The following is a 20,403-nucleotide window of genomic DNA, read 5'->3' as shown; positions in this document are numbered from 1 at the left end:
GCTTCTCATCTCTCTCCGTCCATGTCTATCCCTCTCTCTGACTCACTCTCTGTCTCTGTAAAAAATAATAAATTTAAAAAATTAAAATAAAAAATATAGCTAAAAAAAAAAAGAAACCTCTGGGTATAACTCTGGGTGTAACTTCGGGCAAACTAATTAATTAAACTTTCTATGCCTGTATTCCCATCTGTAAATGGAGGGTCACAAATGGTCAAAATGATTATCAGGTTTGTAACCTGATTAAAATATATATACAAAACATGTAGAGTGGTGTTTGGCACATAATTAATGATAATAAATAAATGATAGCTAGTATTACTTATGTCTATTTTGGGGGGGGTGTGTATGACAGAGACAGAGACAGACAAGAAGGGAGAGAGATGAGAAGCATCAATTTGGCACCTCTGTTGTTCATTGATTGCTTTCTTATACATGCCCTGACCAGAGGAGGAGGGCTCCAGCAGAGTGAGTGACCCTTTGCTCAAGCCAGCGACCTTGGGATCATGTCTATGATACCACACTCAAGCCAGCAATCCCGCACTCAAGCTGGATAAACCCGTGCTTTAGCCGGAGACCTTGGGCTTTTGAATCTGGGTCCTCAGTGTCCCAGGTCGATGCTCCATCCACTGCACCACCGCTGGTCAAGCTATTATATCTGTTTTTTAAAACTAGTTTTTCCATCTCTACCAGTAGCAAGCAAATGTGCCTCCTGTTGCTGGTATGCACTTGCTTTTGTTCCTACCTTACTTTCCCCCTCCCCAGCTTATTACTTTCTCATCTACTAACCCTCAGAATGCTGATAATTAAGCCAATATGAGACAGTATAGCTTTCCTGTAAGTAAAATACATGAATAGAATTTTCTCCTGTAAGTAAAATACACGAATAGAATTTACGACTATTTTGACTTATACTGCTTGACATAATGCCTGAAGTATTAGAACGTTACTAGGTAAGTGCACTACGAATGATCCAAATATTGCTACCTTATAACCATACACAATTTTACATTTTTGATGGCTTTATTCTTTTTTTTTAAGATTTTATTTATTCATTTTAGAGAGGGGAGAGAGAGAAAGAGAGAGAAGAGGGGAGGAGCAGGAAGCATCAACTCCCTCCCATATGTGCCTTGACCAAGCAAGCCCAAGGTTTTGAACTGGCGACCTCAGCATTTCAGGTCCGTCACTTTATCCACTGCGCCACCACAGGTCAGTCTAATGGCTTTATTCTGTATAAAACTTTCCCCAAGTTATGAAAACTTCTTTGTTGATTCTAACCTATACAAAGGCTAACAAAACCATATGAAAAAAAGAATTTTTAAATACACCTCCTTCATCTGAAACTCTCATTTCACAAACTTAATAAGAATGTATAATGAAATTGTTTTTGTTACAAGTTTCCAAATTTAGTTTGCTGGGAGAAATTAATTAGGTATCTTGGATTCCTAAAAGAGACTATTTTTCAGACCAAATGAACTCACCTGTAGAGACTGAAGAAAGAGTACCCAGACTTCATGAGGCAGTTCACTTTCAGACACTGAAAGCAGCAATTCAAAACAACTCCTAAAATATAAGTAAGTCAGTATATAAAAGGGGGTATGGTCATTATCAACAGTATGACATTGACACTGAATATACATTTTACATTTCTTTAAAGTTTTAAATTTGTTTTTTTACGCTTAAAATTTTCTTCAATATTGTTTCCTTGGCTTTTCAACTTTAGAAAGCAGAAAAATCAAGAGGCTTAATAATTACATTGTTATTTAATACACTTAGTAAGAATATAAACAGTCTATAAATCATATACCAAGCAGATTTAGTTATTTAGGGTGAGAGGAGGGTGCCCATACAGGAAACATTCTGATTTTAGAAGACAAAAACAGGAGCTCATGTTCCTGTCAATTCAGCTGATAAAGTGATAAATACAGGTAACCGTCATCTATATACATTCTTGTCACTTGCACAGAAGTTGAAAGATCAGCAAGGCCATTCTTTTTTCTTTTCTAAGTGAAAGGAGGGAAGATAGACTCCCGCATGCTCCTCAACCGGGATCCATCCAGCAACCCCCGTCTAGGGCCAATGCTCTGCCCATCTGAGGCCAATGTTCACAACTGAGATATTTTTAGCACCTGAGGCAGAGGCTCCACAGAGCCATCCTCAGCGGTTGGGCCCATCTGGCTCTGGGCCTTCACACTCGAAATAACTGAGTCACTGGTTGCAGAAGGGGATGAGGAGGAGGGAGGAGAGAGTGGGAGGAGGAGGACAGGGAGGGGAGGAGAAGCAGATGGTCACCTCTCCTGTGTGCCCTGACCAGGAATCAAACCCAGGGCATCCACACACTGGGTCAACACTATCACTGAGTCAACCGGCCAGGGTAAAAAATTGTTCTTTACCTCTAACAAATCAAGCAAGGGAAAAAAAGTTTTCTACTTTTTACCACAACCAATACCCAGAAAAAATAATGAAGAATTTAAAAAAGAAAATGAATAACAATTAAAATATAGATCAACTCAAAATACCCATAAACCAACACCTCTCTAAAATCTTGCAGAATGTTACTCTGTCCCTTAGGTTAGTATATAATATAGGAAATAGATTTATTAGGAGGAATAATGGGATTATAAAACCAGAAATGTTGTTTCATAAAAGCTATGGTATTAAAGGATTTGGGGTTTTAGAGAATAGGGAAAACAGGTGAGGCCAGAGGAAAATAAAATGGACCACTCAGACTAGAAGTTATCCCAACAATCAGTAGGCTGAACCAAAGTGATTCCCCAGATAAAAACTAAATAGTTGCTGTAGTTTATCAGTTTGGAAATAAAAATTAGAGGTGTAATTTTGTCTACTACTAGGTAGTCAAATATTAAAACAGCAGCTAAATTACCATGGACTCATACAGTGGAAATCTTATACTTGACCCTGACATTTTCTACTAGCAAAATTCTTAGTTTCAACAATATAACTGAATTGTAGAACTCATAATGTTTCCCCCTTCCTCAAAGTGTTCCCCTAAGCCCAAAACAGTCTCCAGACACTCTGTCACTTGAACTGATCTAGACTTGAGGACAAAGCAAAAAACTATCATTTTTGGATTCTATGCCCGGGTAAGAAAAGAGACTAGAGACAATTGGGTTATGTTGCTTGGCTGGTACTTGATTTCCTGGGAACCAGAGTGGAAAGGCTCAGAGCAAAGGAAATTTCATGCAAAGGTATGATTCTAAAGGTGCTTTGAATAAAGTGATTCCACAATAACTAGAAGTGAGGCAAACATTAAAACAAAAAAAATACTATTTTAAGAGTAATTTAAGTTCTTAAACTTACAGTACTAATCTGCCAAGCACTAATAGGACATCTTCACATTCAGTAGTTAAATACGGGCGTGCACTGGCAAAACTTTGGATGGCAAGTCGATATACCTCCAGAAGATACACCATATGTTCAGATGCATTCTTGTTGCTTGCATATTGCAATAAGGTCTAAAAAATAAAATTAAAATTTTAATTATTTAAAAAATAAACAATGAAACAGAGTCTCTGTTCCCTTTTTCCTAACAGACACATACACCTTTTATTTGCCTTTATAGTCTCTGGCTTGTTAATAGGATTCTATTTTCATCAGTTAATGAACTGTTTTTGCTGAGTTAAAGAAAAGGTAGAACTGCTCTTCTGACAGGAGAATAAATTTACTAGTAGAGCCATAAAATACCTACAGTGGTTCTCTCTAGAGGTCTGTAGCTACCATCTCTAAAATTCAATGAGTTTCATTAATACATTAAATTAAGCACTGACCATGTGCCAGGAACTGGGTTTACAAGAATTAAGACTGACCCCTCCCTGCCTTCTACAAGAAGACTTATTCCTGAATATCACCCTCAGCTCTATAGTTCAAAAAAATACTTTTTACTTTGCATACATAGAACCGATTAGGCTTAATTTATACTAACCAATTTATAAAAGGCTGATGTTACATTTTTAATTGTTTATTTTCAAAAAATAACATATAAGTTGGGGTGGGGTGGGACGTAAAGAGGGACAAATATACAGTGACAGAAAATGATTTGATTTCAGGTGATGGATACATAACATAATCAACAGTTCAAATATACACTATAGAAATGTTTACCTGAAACCTATGTATTCTTACTGATCAATGTCACCCCGTTAAATTTAATTTTCTAAATAAAATTTTTTAAAAACATTAAGGCAGCCTGACCAGGCGGTGGCGTAGTGGATAGAGCATCAGACTGGGATGTGGAGAACCCAGTTTCGAGACCCCGAGGTCACCAGCTTGAGCGCGGGCTCATCTGGTTTGAGCAAAGCTCACCAGCTTGGACCCAAGGTCACTGGTTTGAGCAAGGGTTCACTCAGTCTGCTGTAGCCCCCTGGTCAAAGCACATATGAGAAATCAATGGACAACTAAGGAGCTGCAACAAATAATTGATGTTTCTCATCTCTCTCCCTTCCTGTCTATCTGTTCCTATCTGTCCCTCTCTCTGTTTCTGCCACAAAAACAAAACAAAACATTAAGTCAAATATTTACTTATTGACAGTGAAGGGATAGTCATATTATTATCCAGGATACCCCATTTATCTAAGAGGTTATCTGGTGGGTACAAAATCTAAAACAAGGAAGATGGAGCCACAATCAGGCCTCACAAATTAGTGTCCAACACTAAGATTTTGTGAAAAGCTATGTTCGTTCCAGACAGTGCTAGAAAAATCACTGCCAAAATTTTATTTGGGGGCTCCCTATGTTTTGCGAAGTTGCTTTCTTCTATTAATATATTTCTTCTAACAACTAGCTGGGTTTTGCTTATGCTTAATTGATATGTCAAGTTAGGTTAAGACAGCAGCATAAAAGTGTCCCCCTCCCCATACAAATAACTGTGCTAAAGAGTTCCCAAAATCTTAGTTTGGTGCTATTTCTTTGGCAAGTCATATTCAGAAGGTAGCTTTATCTTGTATTCATTGCATTATTAAGTCCTCAAAGATTCCTAAAGTCCTGCCTTCCCTTTTTCTGCCTAAAGAACTACATACAGCTGCAGTGGCACTGCAGAATTCCACTGGATTTTCTGCAGCTTTAGTTTCCACACTAACAGCCCCTGTATCAGTTCTGATAATTAAGAAATGACTAGTCTTACTTTAAAAAAAAAAGCAACAAAAAAACCTTACAAGGATATATATGATAAACCAGAATATAGCAATAACTCTCTAACACACTGGATTATCTGCTCTTTGCATACTGGAATAATCAAGCTACCTATTCAATTAAGTATCTTGCTGCTTTACCAGTCACTTTAGAAAATCTGTCTCCATTTAACCAAATCCCAAATTTTATTAAGAAAAAAAATTTTGAGTAAGAGGATCATAAAACTGACCCCATAATAATCCTCTTTCCAGCTAAATGAGTAGAGAGAAGGAAGAGAGAATATGTGCTTATCTGTTAACATAGGTATGATTTCACAAAATCTGTTAAGAAATTTATTAAAATGTATGCTAGGAAGAAATTGTCTTAGGCCAGCAAATTATTTAATGTCTGCACTGATTAATTTAAAAACCAGAAAGCTTTACAAATTCATATTCAGTACCAGTTTTATGCTCCTTGAAGTCAGATATTACATCTTATTAATCTTTATAGACGTAACACTCCTACACCCCACAGGACATTCTGAAGTCTCACTAAATGTTTGCTAAATACATTCACCATTTTATTCATTTGACAAATATTTATCGATAGCCTATTCTATGTACCGTGCTGGGTGCTGGGGAAAGACATGGGGCCTATCCTTTTTTTTTTTTTTTCCTGAAGCTGGTTCTGAAGCTGGAAACAGGGAGAGACAGTCAGACAGACTCCCGCACACGCCCGACCGGGATCCACCCGGCACGCCCACCAGGGGCGACGCTCTGCCCACCAGGGGGCGATGCTCTGCCCATCCTGGGCGTCGCCATATTGGGACCAGAGCCACTCTAGCGCCTGAGGCAGAGGCCACAGAGCCATCCCCAGCGCCCGGGCCATCTTTGCTCCAGTGGAGCCTTGGCTGCGGGAGGGGAAGAGAGAGACAGAGAGGAAAGCGCGGCGGAGGGGTGGAGAAGCAAATGGGCGCTTCTCCTATGTGCCCTGGCCGGGAATCGAACCCGGGTCCTCCGCACGCTAGGCCGACGCTCTACGGGGCCTATCCTTGTGGAGCTTTCAGAATGAGTCAACACAACATGATAGCTGAAACCACACAAGCAAATTAACAAACTGCTAGCCAAAGTATGCAAAGACAAGGACAGAGTGCATACAAGTGTCTTTCCACAGTCCACCTTTGCATTTCGAATGCTCCTGTCACCAATCTAATTATCTTCTGACCCAGACACTCATTTTTTAAGACTACTGCCAAGTTACACAATTTCAACCAATTTTAAAGAGTCAATACCCCAATGGGTATTTATATTTAGTTTACATTATACTAATTTACATATTTTTAATATTACTAAATCATCTTCATGTATAGGTATTGATCGACTTACGACCTATGCAACTTACGACCATTCAACTTTACGACCACAATCACTAGTCATGACTGCTCCGCGTCTGGCAGCGCAAGCATTGCCCAGCTGGGCGTACACAGTGCAGACCAGCTTCCAGCAGCACTACCATGTCCGCGTGCACCATTTCAACTGTTATCCCAGACTCGGTACAACAATTTGTGTTTTGTGTCTTGGATATTTTTCATCAAACCCCTCCCAAGATGTCTACCAAGAGGAAATTATCTTTGCAAATATTAAACCAGTTGTACTGGTAATGCAGTGTTTTACTTAAACCTGACGAATGTAAAAATAAGAAACAAAATGGTGTAGAGATGATACAAATGGCATAAAATGAACAAAGAAAATTATGATATATAATAATGAAAGAAAATTATGATAAAATATGACTTAAAGATTTTTATAGGAGAGACAAGATGGCGCTGGAGTAGGCGGACGTACCAGCATCTACCTCCCAGAACCAAAGTGGATTACAAACTAATTTTATGAACTATCAGCTGGAAAAACCAAATTGGACTAAACTAAAAGGACTCTTCAACCAAGGAACGCTGAAGAAGCCACACAGAGACTGAGAGAGACACAGAGACAGACACAGGAACATTGATCTGATCCTGTGTGTGCCCTGACTGGGGATCAAACCAGCAACCTCTGCACTTCGGGACAAGACAATGCTCCAACCAACCGAGCTATCCAGCCAGGGCTCAGCACCCTTTTTAACAATAAAAGTGAACAAACTCAAAAAATAAAAATTTTACAAAAAAAAAAAGATTTTTATAACATCATTTCACAGTACTGTACATATAGCCTACTCAACTTACGACCAAATCGTGTAACGACTGGTCTGTCAGAACCAATTGTGGTCTTAAGTCGAGCACTAGCTGTATTCACTCATCCAATTAAATAGTGAGATAGCCTTAACATAATCACTATGGATATTCTCTGGACATATGAATAGTCACCAGAACAATCTTCACTATCTTCTTTTTTATTTTAGTTTTTAAATTTTTATTGAATTTATTGGGATGACATTGGTTAATAAAATTCTATAGATTTCAGGTATAATCACTATTATCATTTTTAGAAACTCAAGAATTGATCTTGGGTGGTGAACACAGAATGTAATATACAGACAATGTAATGTATTCTAGAATTGTACACTTGTAACCTACATAATTTTATTAACCAATGTAACCCCACAATAAATTTAATTTAAAATTTAAATGATGAATTAATTACAGCCATCCAAATAATATTATAATGAAGTATTTCATCAGAAGTAAAGAAAAATAAAATTCTTATTTCTCTTTAGAAATTTAAGTTTTAGGTACCAATAAAACTAAGAAGAGGAAATAAATGATAAATATGACTCCTTCAAACTGACAGAAACCAAATCAATAGCCTCTTCTTTTTTTTTTTAGTAAATTCATTTATTCCATAAATACCTATTATGTGGCAATACAGTGCTGGGTACTGGGAACAGAGACTATTCCTACCCTTAAAAAGCTAAGTATAATGACAGGTCAGATATATAGTGTATAAAAATTAGCACAATTAGGTATGTACGACCTCTGACCATTTTAAATATTCTTAATGGGGTGCTGTCATTCATCTCCCCTGCAGATTATCTCTCAATTTCTTGCTATATACCTCACTCAACGGTCCCCTTAGACATTTCCATCAGGATGTCCTAGTCAAATCTTAAATTCAACGTCCAAAGCAAACACCTCCCCCAGCAAATATTCTGTATTCAGGAATCTAGAGCTAATAGACTATCTTTGAAACCACTACGCCAGAGTTTATAGATTCAACCTCAGAAAATAACTGTCTCCTGCCCCTAAGGTTTATTTCTATAGCCAATGACCTAGACCAGGGCCTCAACATCCCTCAACTGGATTGCTAGAGTAATTTACATCTCTAGGCTAAATATCCCCCATTTCTGTATATGTTAAATGACAACATAAGTGTTTGTTCATTATAAAATTAATGCATGGCAGGAAAAAGACCAGAAGGAACTCAACTAAAATGCTACTAGGGTTATTATCACTGGAGTAGTAGTAGGATTATGAACTATTTTTTGTGGTACTTATATTTTTCTGAACTTCTCAGATTTTCTTTAACAAGCTATACTATGTTTATAGTGAGGGAATAAAACATCTCCCCTCATCCCAATATAAAAAGAAGTTGGCAGTATCCTGACTATTCTCTGAAACTTTCAAGGAAGGAAATTTCTTTCAGATGGTCATACTTTATACAAGGATGCATCCCAATTTAAAACTCAAATTGTTCAAGACTAAATTTCCCTGTAAAATAACCATACTTCAATGTTTTTGAGCACATAGCATGGGTTAGGCATTTTCCTAAGAGCTTTACATGCTACTAACATTTAAAACCACCATATGAGCCAGGTGATTTATCATCAACCCATTTTTAAAATAACAAACCACACAGTGTAAGTGTTGCATCCAAGATTTGAACAAAGGTCACCTAGTTCTGTTTTTTCAGAATGCACAATTCTACAATTATTTTAAGTGTGCTTTTAAATTTTGCTTTCCCCCTCTACGCATTAACTTTAATATTTTACAGCAAGTAGTATCATGGTCATCACTTTAGCTTTCTTCTTAAGAATTTACAACATCTAATTTCCATTTAAAGCAACTAGTTCTGCCTGACCAGGTGGTGGTGCAGTGCATAGAGCAGGGGTCCCCAAACTTTTTACACAGGGGGCCAGTTCACTGTCCCACAGACCATTGGAGGGCCACCACATACAGTGCTCCTCTCACTGAATACCAATGAAAGAGGTGCCCCTTCCAGAAGTGCAGCAGGGGGCCGGATAAATGGCCTCAGGGGGCCGCATGTAGTTTGGGGACGCCTGGCATAGAGCCTTGGATTGGGATACAGAAGACTCAGGTTCGAGACCCCGAGGTCACCAGCTTGAGTGCAGGCTCATCTGGTTTGAGCAAAAAGCTCACCAGCTTGGACCCAAGGTTGCTGGCTCAAGTAAGGGGTTACTCGGTCTGTTGAAGGCCTGTGGTCAAGGCACATATGAGAAAGCAATCAATGAACAACTAACGTCTCGCAACGAAAAACTGATGATTGATGCTTCTCATCTCTCTCCGTTCCTGTCTGTCTGTCCCTGTCTATCCCTCTCTGACTCTCTCTCTGTTCCTGCAAAATAAATAAATAAATAAATAAAGTGACTAATTCTGGGGAAAATTTTCCAGCAATGATGCTGATTGATTCCCCACAGTTTATATGGAGTACTGATGATTCACAAAGGAGGACAAAAGGCATCTAGTATTTACTGTTAAAATTGCATGGCAAAAAAAAAAAAAAATTGCATGGCAATAGAAAATTATGTGACTTTCAACAGAGGAGGATTTGCATTATTTCAGTTTTTGCACATAAAGCCAGAAGCCTTGATTTTAATTTCTCAGTATGTGAAATTCAGAGAATTAAATAAATCTGAGTAAACGGTAAATGCATTGCAATAGACAGATTCCAGCAGTGGATAACACTTGAGCTGGGTTTCTGAAGTATGGATCACATTTGAAAATGCAAAAGTGAGAGAGAAGAATAGGAGGAATCCAAGCAGACAACAACTTGAACAAAGTCAGAAAAGATGACTAGAACAGATGGTGACAACACTTAAAACGTCAGTTTGTGAGAAAGCACCAGAGGTTTCCCATGAAGAGACCAAGCTGGGTGTGAGATGGAACAGAATAGGGAGAGAACAGCTGGCTGCTCACTGAGAAAGCAGCCAGAGTAAATTAAAACCTTTAGGTCTCTTATATATGTTATTAGGCCCCAATTCCCACTTTCTACATTTGTTACAGTTGAGTTTTTAGATCCAGAAATAGGACAGACTTATCCATCCATCTACCTATTTATTCATCCATCCTGATTAAATTTCACTGGATTCGGTTTATCACCCCAGCCTTCCAAAATTATTTTTAGATACAGATTCTGTAATGGAATTTAACTATGCTTTCTAACTTCGTTTCAATTTCGATTTAAAAAAATACCTGTTACTGTTTTGTCATAAAAGTAGTATCATTTATTGTTTAAAAAAGAGATAGATGAGCCCTGGCTGGTTGGTTCAGTGGTAGAGGTTTGGCCTGGCATGTGGATGTCCTGGATTCGATTCCTGGTCAAGGCACAGAGGAAAAGTGACCATCTGTTTTTCCATCTTTCCCCACCTTCTCTCTCTCTATTTATCTCTTTCTTTCTCTTCCCCTCTCACAGCTCCACTAGTTCAAGCACATCGGCCCTGTGGAGCCTCAGCTCTCAGGTGCTAGAAATAGCTCAGTTGCAAGCATAGCCCCAGATGGGTAGAGCATCAGCCCCAGAAAGGGATTGCTGGGTGGATGCTGGGTAGATCCTGGTTGGGGCACATGCAGAAGTCTATCTCCCCTCCTCTCACTTAGAAAAGAAAAAAAAATAAAGAAAAATAGATAAAGAAAAATTAAAATATCTACCATCTGCACTACCACCACCCAGAAATATACCACTATTAACAGACAGTATTAAGTTGGAGGAGTTTTTATGACTAAATAAAAGCATTTTAGCCTGACTAGGTGGTGGCGCAGTGGATAGAGCATCGGACTGGGATGTGGAGGACCCAGGTTCAAGACCCCAAGGTCGCCAGCTTGAACGCGGGCTCATCTGGCTTGAGCGAAAAGCTCACCAGCTTGGACCCAAGGTCGCTGGCTCGAGCAAGGGGTTACTCGGTCTGCCAAAGGCCCACGGTCATGGCACACATGAGAAAGCAATCAATGAACAACTGAGGTGTCACAATGAAAAACTGATGATTGCCTGACCTGTGGTGGCACAGTGGATAAAGCGTCGACCTGGAAATGCTGAGGTCGCCGGTTCGAAACCCTGGGCTTGCCTGGTCAAGGCACATATGGGAGTTGATGCTTCCAGCTCCTCCCCCCTGTCTCTCTCTCTCTCTCCCCCTCTCTCTCCTCTCTAAAATGAATAAATAAAATAAAAATTAAAAAAAAAAAGAGAAAAAAAAAAAGAAAGAAAAACTGATGATTGAAGCTTCTCATCTCTCTCTGTTCCTGTCCCTATCTATCCCTCTCTGATTCTCTCTCTCTGTCCCTAAAAAAAAAAAAAGGGGGCATTTTAATGGAATCATACTCTATAACATTTGTAAAATTTTCTTCAATATCAGTATTTCTATAACTGCAAAGCCTTGTATGTGTACCACAATTTATTACCCAATTTTCTATTTCTGAACATTATTATGGTTTCTAACTTTGTATTATTACACATATGGCAGGAAGACCTCTATACCTTTTTCCATGTAGTCATGACAACTTTCTTAGCATAATGTCCTATAAATGAAATTGTTGAATCAAAGAATTTTTAAAGCTTTACACAGTATCAGTATGACCTGTGGTGGCACGGTAGTGTCGACCTGGAACGCTGAGGTTGCCAGTTCAAAACCCTGGGCTTGCCTGGTCAGGGCATATACTATGCAATCAATGAACAACTAAAGTGAAGCAACTATGAGTTGATACTTCTTGTTCCCCAGCCCACCTCTCCTTTCTCTATAAAGTCAACAAATAAAAATTTTAAAAAAAGTTTTACATAGTGCCAAATCCTGCTCCAGAGAAATATGTTCCAATTTACATTTCTACTATTAATGTAAGGCAGTAGTGACTAGTTGAGGAGCTGTCATAATTACACTATTATATTCTAAATACTAATTTTTTATGGTCAGCTGGATTGGGGGAATTCAATGTTTTCTTTATCAATGTATAAATCTTTTCAAAACTGTAGCGATGGAGTAAAATATTTTGTATGTTTCTTTTATGATATAATCTCAAATTTTAATTACTATAGCTCTGTATGTATCTTTTTTTTTTTTTTTTTTACAGGGACAGAGAGAGTGTCAGAGAGAGGGATAGACAGGAAAGGAGAGAGATGAGAAGCATCAATTATCAGTTTTTTGTTGCGACACCTTAGTTGTTCATTGATTGCTTTCTCATATGTGTCTTGACCGCGGGCCTTCAGCCGATCAAGTAACGCCTTGCTCGAGCCAGCGACCTTGGGTCCAAGCTGGTGAGCTTTTTTTTTTTTTTGCTCAAGCCAGATGAGCCCGCGTTCAAGCTGGCGACCTTGGGGTCTCAAACCTGTGTCCTCCGCATCCCAGTCCAACGCTTTATCCACTGCGCCACTGTCTGGTCAAGCTGTATATATCTTCACCTGAGTTATCAGTAATACTCATGAAGAAAGTTTGGATGAGACCAGCATCAATAGTTAACTTGAACCTTCCAAAAAATCAGAGGAGGGAACACTTCCTAACTCATTCTATAAGGCCAGCATTACCAATACCAAAGCAAGACAAACACAACAATAAAGAAAACTACAGACCAAAGATCTGGTGTCTTTGAGTACTACGACTTGGACAATTGCAGTGAGAGGGCACTGCCGGCTGGGGGCCTGAGACAGGTGACAAAGCCTGGAGTGTGTCTGATCTTCAATTCAGGTAATCAGAAGTTTCTCCATGTCTGACACAGGCCCTTCTCAAATTCGTTAGTCTCACTGCCTTCAATGAAGCAGATCCGTCACTTTACCAGCAGGTCCCTCACGGCTTGTTTGTTTTTTTCAAGATCATAGCTATGGTCAAATAGAACATGCCTGACTAGTGAGCAAGAGCCATCACTGATTTTCCACCTTCATAGTCCTTAATCACTTTTAATTTTATTTCTAGGTCAATAATGCACCATGGCCCCTTACTGGCAACATTAGCAATAGAATTTGTACATTTAGGGACCATGATGAACAAAACAACACCAAATTAAATCAAACACAAGAGAAAATGGTGAAATCAAGAGATGTAATACACACATGATATGTTTGGGGCTGCAGCCAGCATAACACGGCAAAATGTTTCATAGCAAACAGTTTTATACAAGTAGAAAGAGTACACTCTAAAATGACAATGAAAAGTATTGTGTAGTAAATATATAAACCTATAACACATTTATCATTTTTGATTATGTAGTACACATAATTGTACATGCTACACTTTTTTTTTAATTTTTTTTTTAATTTATTCATTTTTAGAGAGGAGAGAGAGAGGGCGAGAGAGAGACAGAGAAGAGAGAGAGACAGAGAGAGAGAAGAGGGGAGGAGCTGGAAGCATCAACTCCCATAAGTGCCTTGACCAGGCAAGCGCAGGGTTTTGAACCGGCAACCTCAGTATTTCCAGGTCGACGCTTTATCCACTGTGCCACCCATGCTACACTTTTATAAGACTGGTTGCACAAGTTAGTTTACACCTGTATCACCACAAATATGTGGGTAATGCATTGTGCTGAATTACTAAGCTGGGGAAAACAACTTTCTTTAGGTTTATTCACAGGTTTAACAGCTTGAAGCCCTTTGTGCAATCAGTGCACAAGCACTTGACAGCACTATTGTAAGGATATAAATGCTTCCCCTCAGAGGCAATGAAATCAGATCTTGCTCCTCCACTGAGAGGTGTGGTTGGTTTCCTGCTCCCTTGCCCTCCACTGCAAAAAACAGCTTTTCCTTTCCTTTCTTTCTTCTTTTCGCTTGCCTGTCTTTGCGAGCCTCCAATAAATTGGTGTGGTTCACCATTTTCTGGCTTCACTGTCTGCCCGAATTCAATGTGAATCTGCATGCCCACAGTACCTAGCCTTAAACTAGGCAAGAGGAATTTTTCAGCTCCATTATAATCGTATGGGACCACCATCACATATGCAATCCATGGTTGAAAGAAACATACCACATTAACAGGCTGAAAAAAGACCTCACATGGTCATCTCAAATGAGGCAAAAAGCATACTTAATACCTTTCAGAAACAAGGATGTCCACTTTCACCACTTCTATTCAACATAGTACTGGAAGTCCTAGCAAGAGCAATTAAGTAAGAAAAAGAAAAGGCACCCAAATTGGAGAGAAGTAAAAGTATCACTGCTTGCAGATGACATGATTTTATATGTAGAAAATGCTAAAGATCTCACCAAAAAAACTATTCAAATAAGCAAATTTCAGCAAAGTTTCAAGATACCAAATCAACACAAAAATTGCTTGTTTGTGTTTTTTGGGGGGAAGGGTGAGGGAGAGAGAAAAGAAGGGGAAGGGGAGGAGGGAGAGAAAGAGGAAGGGGGAGAGAAAGAAAAAAAAAGCATTAATTCGTTCTACTTAGTTGTGTATCCACTGACTGCTTCTCATACGTGTGCCCTAACCAGGGCTCCAACAAGTGACCTCAGGGTCAAGCCAGTATCCTTGAGGGTCAAGCCCATGCCCTTGGGAATTGAGCCTGTGACTCCAGGATCAAGCTAGCAACCTCAGTGCTCTGGGATGATGCTCCATCCACTGCACCAAAGCCAGGGCAAAAAATGGTTGTTTTTATACCCTAAAAATGAACAATCTGAAATGGAAGTTAACTATTCCATTTACAGTAGAATCAAAAATATAGTTGGTGGCAGAGCAAAGAGGGACAAATACACAGTGACAGAAAATGATTCCACTTGGATGATGGGCTCACAATAAAATCAACAGTTCAAATGCTATAGAGATATTACCTGCAAGCTATGTACCTTATTGATCAATGTCACCTTATTAAATTTACCATATTAACTCATGTATAAGATGCTCCTGTGAACAAGACACACCTTATTTTGAGGCCCGAAATTTGAAAAAAATGTATTACATAAAGTTATTAAACTCAAGTTGTATTCACCATAAAATTCATACAACTAACTCATCACTGTCAAAACTCCCATCCATTAGCTTGTCCTCATCTGTGTCTGATGACGAATCATTGTCTTCATATATTGCCTCATCCTCAGTTCCATCTATGGTATTTGAAATGCCACAACCACTGTATAAGATGCACCCAGTTTTTAGACCCCAAATTTTTCAGAAAAGGGTGCATCTTATACATGGAGATATACAGTAATTTTGTAAATAAAACTTTATATATATATATATAAAGTTAGGTATAAGCTTAACCAAGGAAGTGAAAAACTTGCACACTGAAAACTACAAAACCTTAATGAAAGAAATTCAAGACATAAATGAAAGACAGGACATGGTAATGTTCATGGACTGGAAAAGTTAACACTGTTAAAATAGTAGTACCACCCAAAAGCAAGCTACAGATTCAATACAATCCTTATCAAAACCGAAACGACCTCTTTATGCAGAAATAAAAAAATCCAACCCAAAATTGATATGGAATCTCAAGGGACCCTGAATTGCTAAAATAATCTTGGAAAAGAACAAAATTATAGTTTTCATATTTCCTGATTTCAAAATTTACTATAAAGCTACAGTAATCAAAGTAGTATGTAACTATGGTTATAGAAGGGATCAATTTAATAAAAATTAATCATGGCTTGGCTGCCCCCCCCCTTTTTTTTTGTATTTTTCTGAAGCTGGAAACGGGGAGGCAGTCAGACTCCTCCTGCATGCGCCCGACTGGGATCCACCCGGCACACCCATCAGGGGGCGATGCTCTGCCCATCCGGGGCATCGCTCTGTTGCGACCAGAGCCACTCTAGCGCCTGAGGCAGAGGCCATGGAGCCATCCCCAGCGCCCGGGCCATCTTTGCTCCAATGGAGCCTTGGCTGCGGGAGGGGAAGAAAGAGACAGAGAGGAAGGAGAGGGGGAGGGGTGGAGAAGCAGATGGACGCTTCTCCTGTGTACCCTAGCCAGGAATCGAACCCAGGACTTCCGCACGCCAGGCCAACACTCTACCACTGAGCCAACCGGCCAGGGCCACTTGGCTGCTTTTATGCCCATCTAGTAATGTAGGACTTTTATTTCCTGTTAACATCTCAATTTTTTCTGGAAGTTCTTGATAGTATCTCACATGAGTTCACCAACAGTTCTGTACAGAACATATAACATTCATCATGTTGTTCTACCTCAGTTCTGTACCTTCTTTGAAGCATCTTTTCAAATCTTTTGCTTATTGAAAAAGATTGGATTGTTTGTTTTCTTGTTGAGTTTTTATTTATTTATTTATTTTTACAGAGACAGAGAGAGAGTCAGAGAGAGGGATAGACAGGGACAGACAGACAGGAACGGAGTCGCAAAGCTCCAAGGTAAAGCACCCTGGTCTCATCTCTCCAGGCAGAGGAGAACAGAAGCTTCATCTCCACACATACTACAGATGGCTTTCCCAGTCTACCTGAATCATTACCCGCTAGAAGCAGCAGTCATTGGGACTTGGACGTGAGCTGCAAAGTATAGAATTGTGACAACAATTCCAGTGCCGTGCGGACTTTTCCTGGATGTGGACTTTTCCTGGACTCCTGGCTCCTTGTGTTATTTCCTAACGGACTGAACTGGGGTTGGGTTGCATTTTCAGGGATCTGGAATGGTGTTAGGGCCAACTTGGACTTGGTGAACATGTTAAGGACACTACTCTTTTATGGATTCTTGCTGTATTGGCCAAGAGTTTGCTTAAAGGCCTTAATCACTGTAAAAAAAAAAAAAAAAAATAGAAGACTAGATCAGCGGTTCTCAACCTGTGGGTTGCGACCCTGGCGGGGGTGGAACGACCAAAACACAGAGGTCGCCTAAAGCCATCGGAAATACATATTTTTAACCGCTGGACTAGATAAAGAAGATGTGGCACATATACACTATGGTATACTACTCTGCCATAAGAAATGATGACATCAGATCATTTACAACAAATGGTGGGATCTTGATAACATTATACAGAGTGAAATAAGTAAATCAGAAAAAAACAAGAACTGCATGATTCCATACACTGGTGGGACATAAAAACAAGACCAAGAGACATGGACAAGAGTGTGGTGATAAGGGGCGGGGGCAAGGGGAGAGAAGGGGAGGAGGAGGGGCACAAAGAAAACTAGATAGAAGGTGACGGAGGACAATCTGACTTTGGGTGATGGGTATGCAACATAACTGAATGACAAGATAACCTGGACATGTTTTCTTTGAATATATGTACCCTGATTTATTGATGTCACCCCATTAAAATTAATAAAAATTTATTTATTAAAAAAAAAGATACAGAATGTCAAATAAAACTATGAAACATAGTTAATATAGTAAGTCATTAGGGAAATGCAAATTAGAACCACAATGAGCTATCACTAATTTCAGAATAACTAAAATTAAAAAGACTGGCCAGGCCCTGGCCGGTTGGCTCAGTGGTAGAGCGTCAGCCTGGCGTGCAGGAGTCCCAGGTTCGATTCCCGGCCAGGGCACACAGGAGAAGCGCCCACCTGCTTCTCCACCCCTCCCCCTCTCCTTCCTCTCTGTCTCTCTCTTCCCCTCCTGCAGCCAAGGCTCCATTGGAGCAAAGCTGGCCCGGGCGCTGAGGACGGCTCTGTGGCCTCTGCCTCAGGCGCTTGGATGGCTCTGGATGCAACAGAGCGACGCCCCAGAGGGGCAGAGCATCACCCCCTGGTGGGCGTGCCGGGTGGATCCCAGTGGGGCGCATGCGGGAGTATGTCTGACTGCCTCCCCGTTTCCAGCTTCGGAAAAATGCAAAAAGAAAAAAAGAAAAAAAAAAAGAGACTGGCCAAAGCAAGTGTTGACTGGGAAGTGGAAGATTATGGCTCAACTACATTGTGGAAATGTAGATACAAATAACTCCGAAAATCCTGTCATGTGACGCAGTCATTTCACCTAGTATCTACCCAAACGAGAGAAAGCATTTAAGAATTTGGCCTGATCAGGCGGTGGCACAGTGGACAGAACTTAGGACTGGGACGCAGAGGACCCAGGTTCAAAACCCCAAGGTCACTGGTTGAGCACAGGCCCGTCGACTAGTGTGGGCTCACCAGCTTAAGCACAGGGTCACTGGCTTGAGCATGGGATCACAGACATGACCCCATGGTCGCTGGCTTGAGCAAGGGGTCACTGGCTTGGCTGTAGCCACCCACCCCCGGTCAAGGCACATATGAGAAAGCAATCAATAAACATCTAAGGTGTCTCAACAAAGAATTGATGTTTCTCATCTCTCTCCTTCATGTCTATACCTCTCCCTGTCTCTCTCTCTCAAAAAAAAATGATAAAAAATAAAAAAGAATTTGTCCACAGGCTTATACACGAAGGTCCACAACAGCCAAAAACTGGAAATAAACCAAATGTCTATCAACAGGTGAATAAATGCATTATGATAAACTATACAATACAGAGTAAACAATAAAAGGAGTTAAATATTAATATATACAACATGAATTTCAAAATAATTATACTGAGTGAAAGAAGCCAAACAAAAAAAGACCATATAATTTTACTTATATAAAATTCTTTTGAAAACGCAATCTAATTTTTAAAATGCAATCACTCTATAGAGACAGAAAGCAAATCAATAGTTGAGTGAGGACAGAAGTATACAGGAGCAAGAGTAAAAAAAAAGGAAATACAAAGGGGTAGGAAACAACTTCTAAGGTTGATGAATATATTATATTATCTTGGTTATGGTGATGGTTTCATGGGTGTGTTTGCCAAAGCTTATAAAATTTTACATTATATAAACACACACACACACACACACACACACACACATGTTTACATAGGAAGAAAGAAGAGAGAAAGGGAGAAAGAAAGGGAGAGACAGGAATGGAGAGCAAAGCATCAATTCATTGTTGCTTCACTTTAGTTGTGCATTGATCGATTCTCTTACGTGCCTTGACCAGGGGGCTCAAGTCGAGGCAGCAGGTCCTTGCTCAAGTCAGCAACCTTGGACTTCAAGCCAGCAACCTTTGGCCTCAAGCTGGCGACCTCGGGGTTTCCAACTGGTGAACCTGGCATCTCAGGCTCTATCCACTGCGCCGCCACCAGTCGGGCTCAAACTGTACATTTTAAATACAAGCAGTTTACTGTATGTCAATGACACCTCAATACAGCTGTTATTCATTGGGCCAAGAATTGCACAAAATCATAAAAAAAATTTAAGTAAAATTGACATTTCATTTGTCAGATTTATGATTTTTACTGCAATAAAATGTAAAATTTCTGTGCAAAAAGATAATATAAAATGTGAAAAAATAAATTGGAGAAGGTAATTCCAAAATATATATATGACCAACAAAGGATTCATGTCCAGAACACATAAATTCATAAAAACTGTTAAAAGCAAATACAAATAACCCAATAGAAAAATAAGCAAAAACTAAAAAAAGGCGGCCCTGGCCAAGTGGATCAGTAGCTAGAGCATGCTCCTGGCCTGCTGAAGTCATAGCAGGGCACAAAACAGAACCAACCAATGAATGCATAAATAAGATAAGTAAGCCTGACCAGGTGGTAGCGCAGTGGATAGAGCATCGGACTGGGATACGGAGGACCCAGGTTCAAGACCCCGAGGTTGCCAGCTTGAGCACGGGCTCATCTGGTTTGAGCAAAAGCTCACCAGCTTGGACCCAAGACCGCTGGCTCAAGCAAGGAGTTACTCGGTCTGCTGAAGGCCCATGGTCAAGGCACATATGAGAAAGCAATCAATGAACAACTAAGGTGTCGCAATGAAAAACTGATGATTAATGCTTCTCATCTCTCTCCGTTCCTGTCTGTCTGTCCCTATCTATCCCTCTTTCTGTAAAAAAATTTTTTTAATATTTTAAAATTAAAATAAAATAAATAAGATAAGTGAAGCAACAAATCAATGTTTCTTCCTCTCTCTCCCTCTTCTCTATTAAAAAAATAAATAAAAATTTAAAGAGCCCTGGCCCAGTAGCTCAGTTGGTTAGTGTTGTCCCAACAATCAGAGATTATGGGTTCAATTCCCAATTAGGGCACATACAACCAATGACAACATGAATAAGTGGAAAAACAGATTAATGTTTCTCTCTCTCTCCCTTCCTCTCTGTAAAAATATAAATAAAAATAAAATAAATTTAAAATAGGTC

General features: G+C 39.6%; 1 protein-coding gene across 5 annotated transcripts in view; it reads right to left on the bottom strand.

Moving 5' to 3' along the window:
- RLF (RLF zinc finger) overlaps positions 1-20,403 on the bottom strand; it is a 91,546-nt gene that overhangs the window by 54,012 nt on the left and 17,131 nt on the right. For all 5 annotated transcript variants that reach the window (XR_010750237.1, XR_010750236.1, XM_066375953.1 and 2 more), the window contains exons 2-3: positions 3,319-3,473; positions 1,479-1,560 (exon numbers count right to left, since the gene is read on the bottom strand). Coding sequence is in view for 3 of the 5 variants with exons in the window: in XM_066375953.1 (XP_066232050.1) it covers positions 1,479-1,560; positions 3,319-3,473 (237 nt within the window). In the remaining 2 variants the exon portion in view is untranslated. The remainder of the gene's footprint in view (positions 1-1,478; positions 1,561-3,318; positions 3,474-20,403) is intronic.

The sequence above is a fragment of the Saccopteryx leptura genome, chromosome 3 (genome assembly GCF_036850995.1).
Source record: "Saccopteryx leptura isolate mSacLep1 chromosome 3, mSacLep1_pri_phased_curated, whole genome shotgun sequence".
In the NCBI taxonomy this organism is placed as follows: Eukaryota; Metazoa; Chordata; class Mammalia; order Chiroptera; family Emballonuridae; genus Saccopteryx; species Saccopteryx leptura.
The sequence above is the reverse complement of the archived record's forward strand: the minus strand, read 5'-3'. Positions and strand labels throughout refer to the sequence as shown.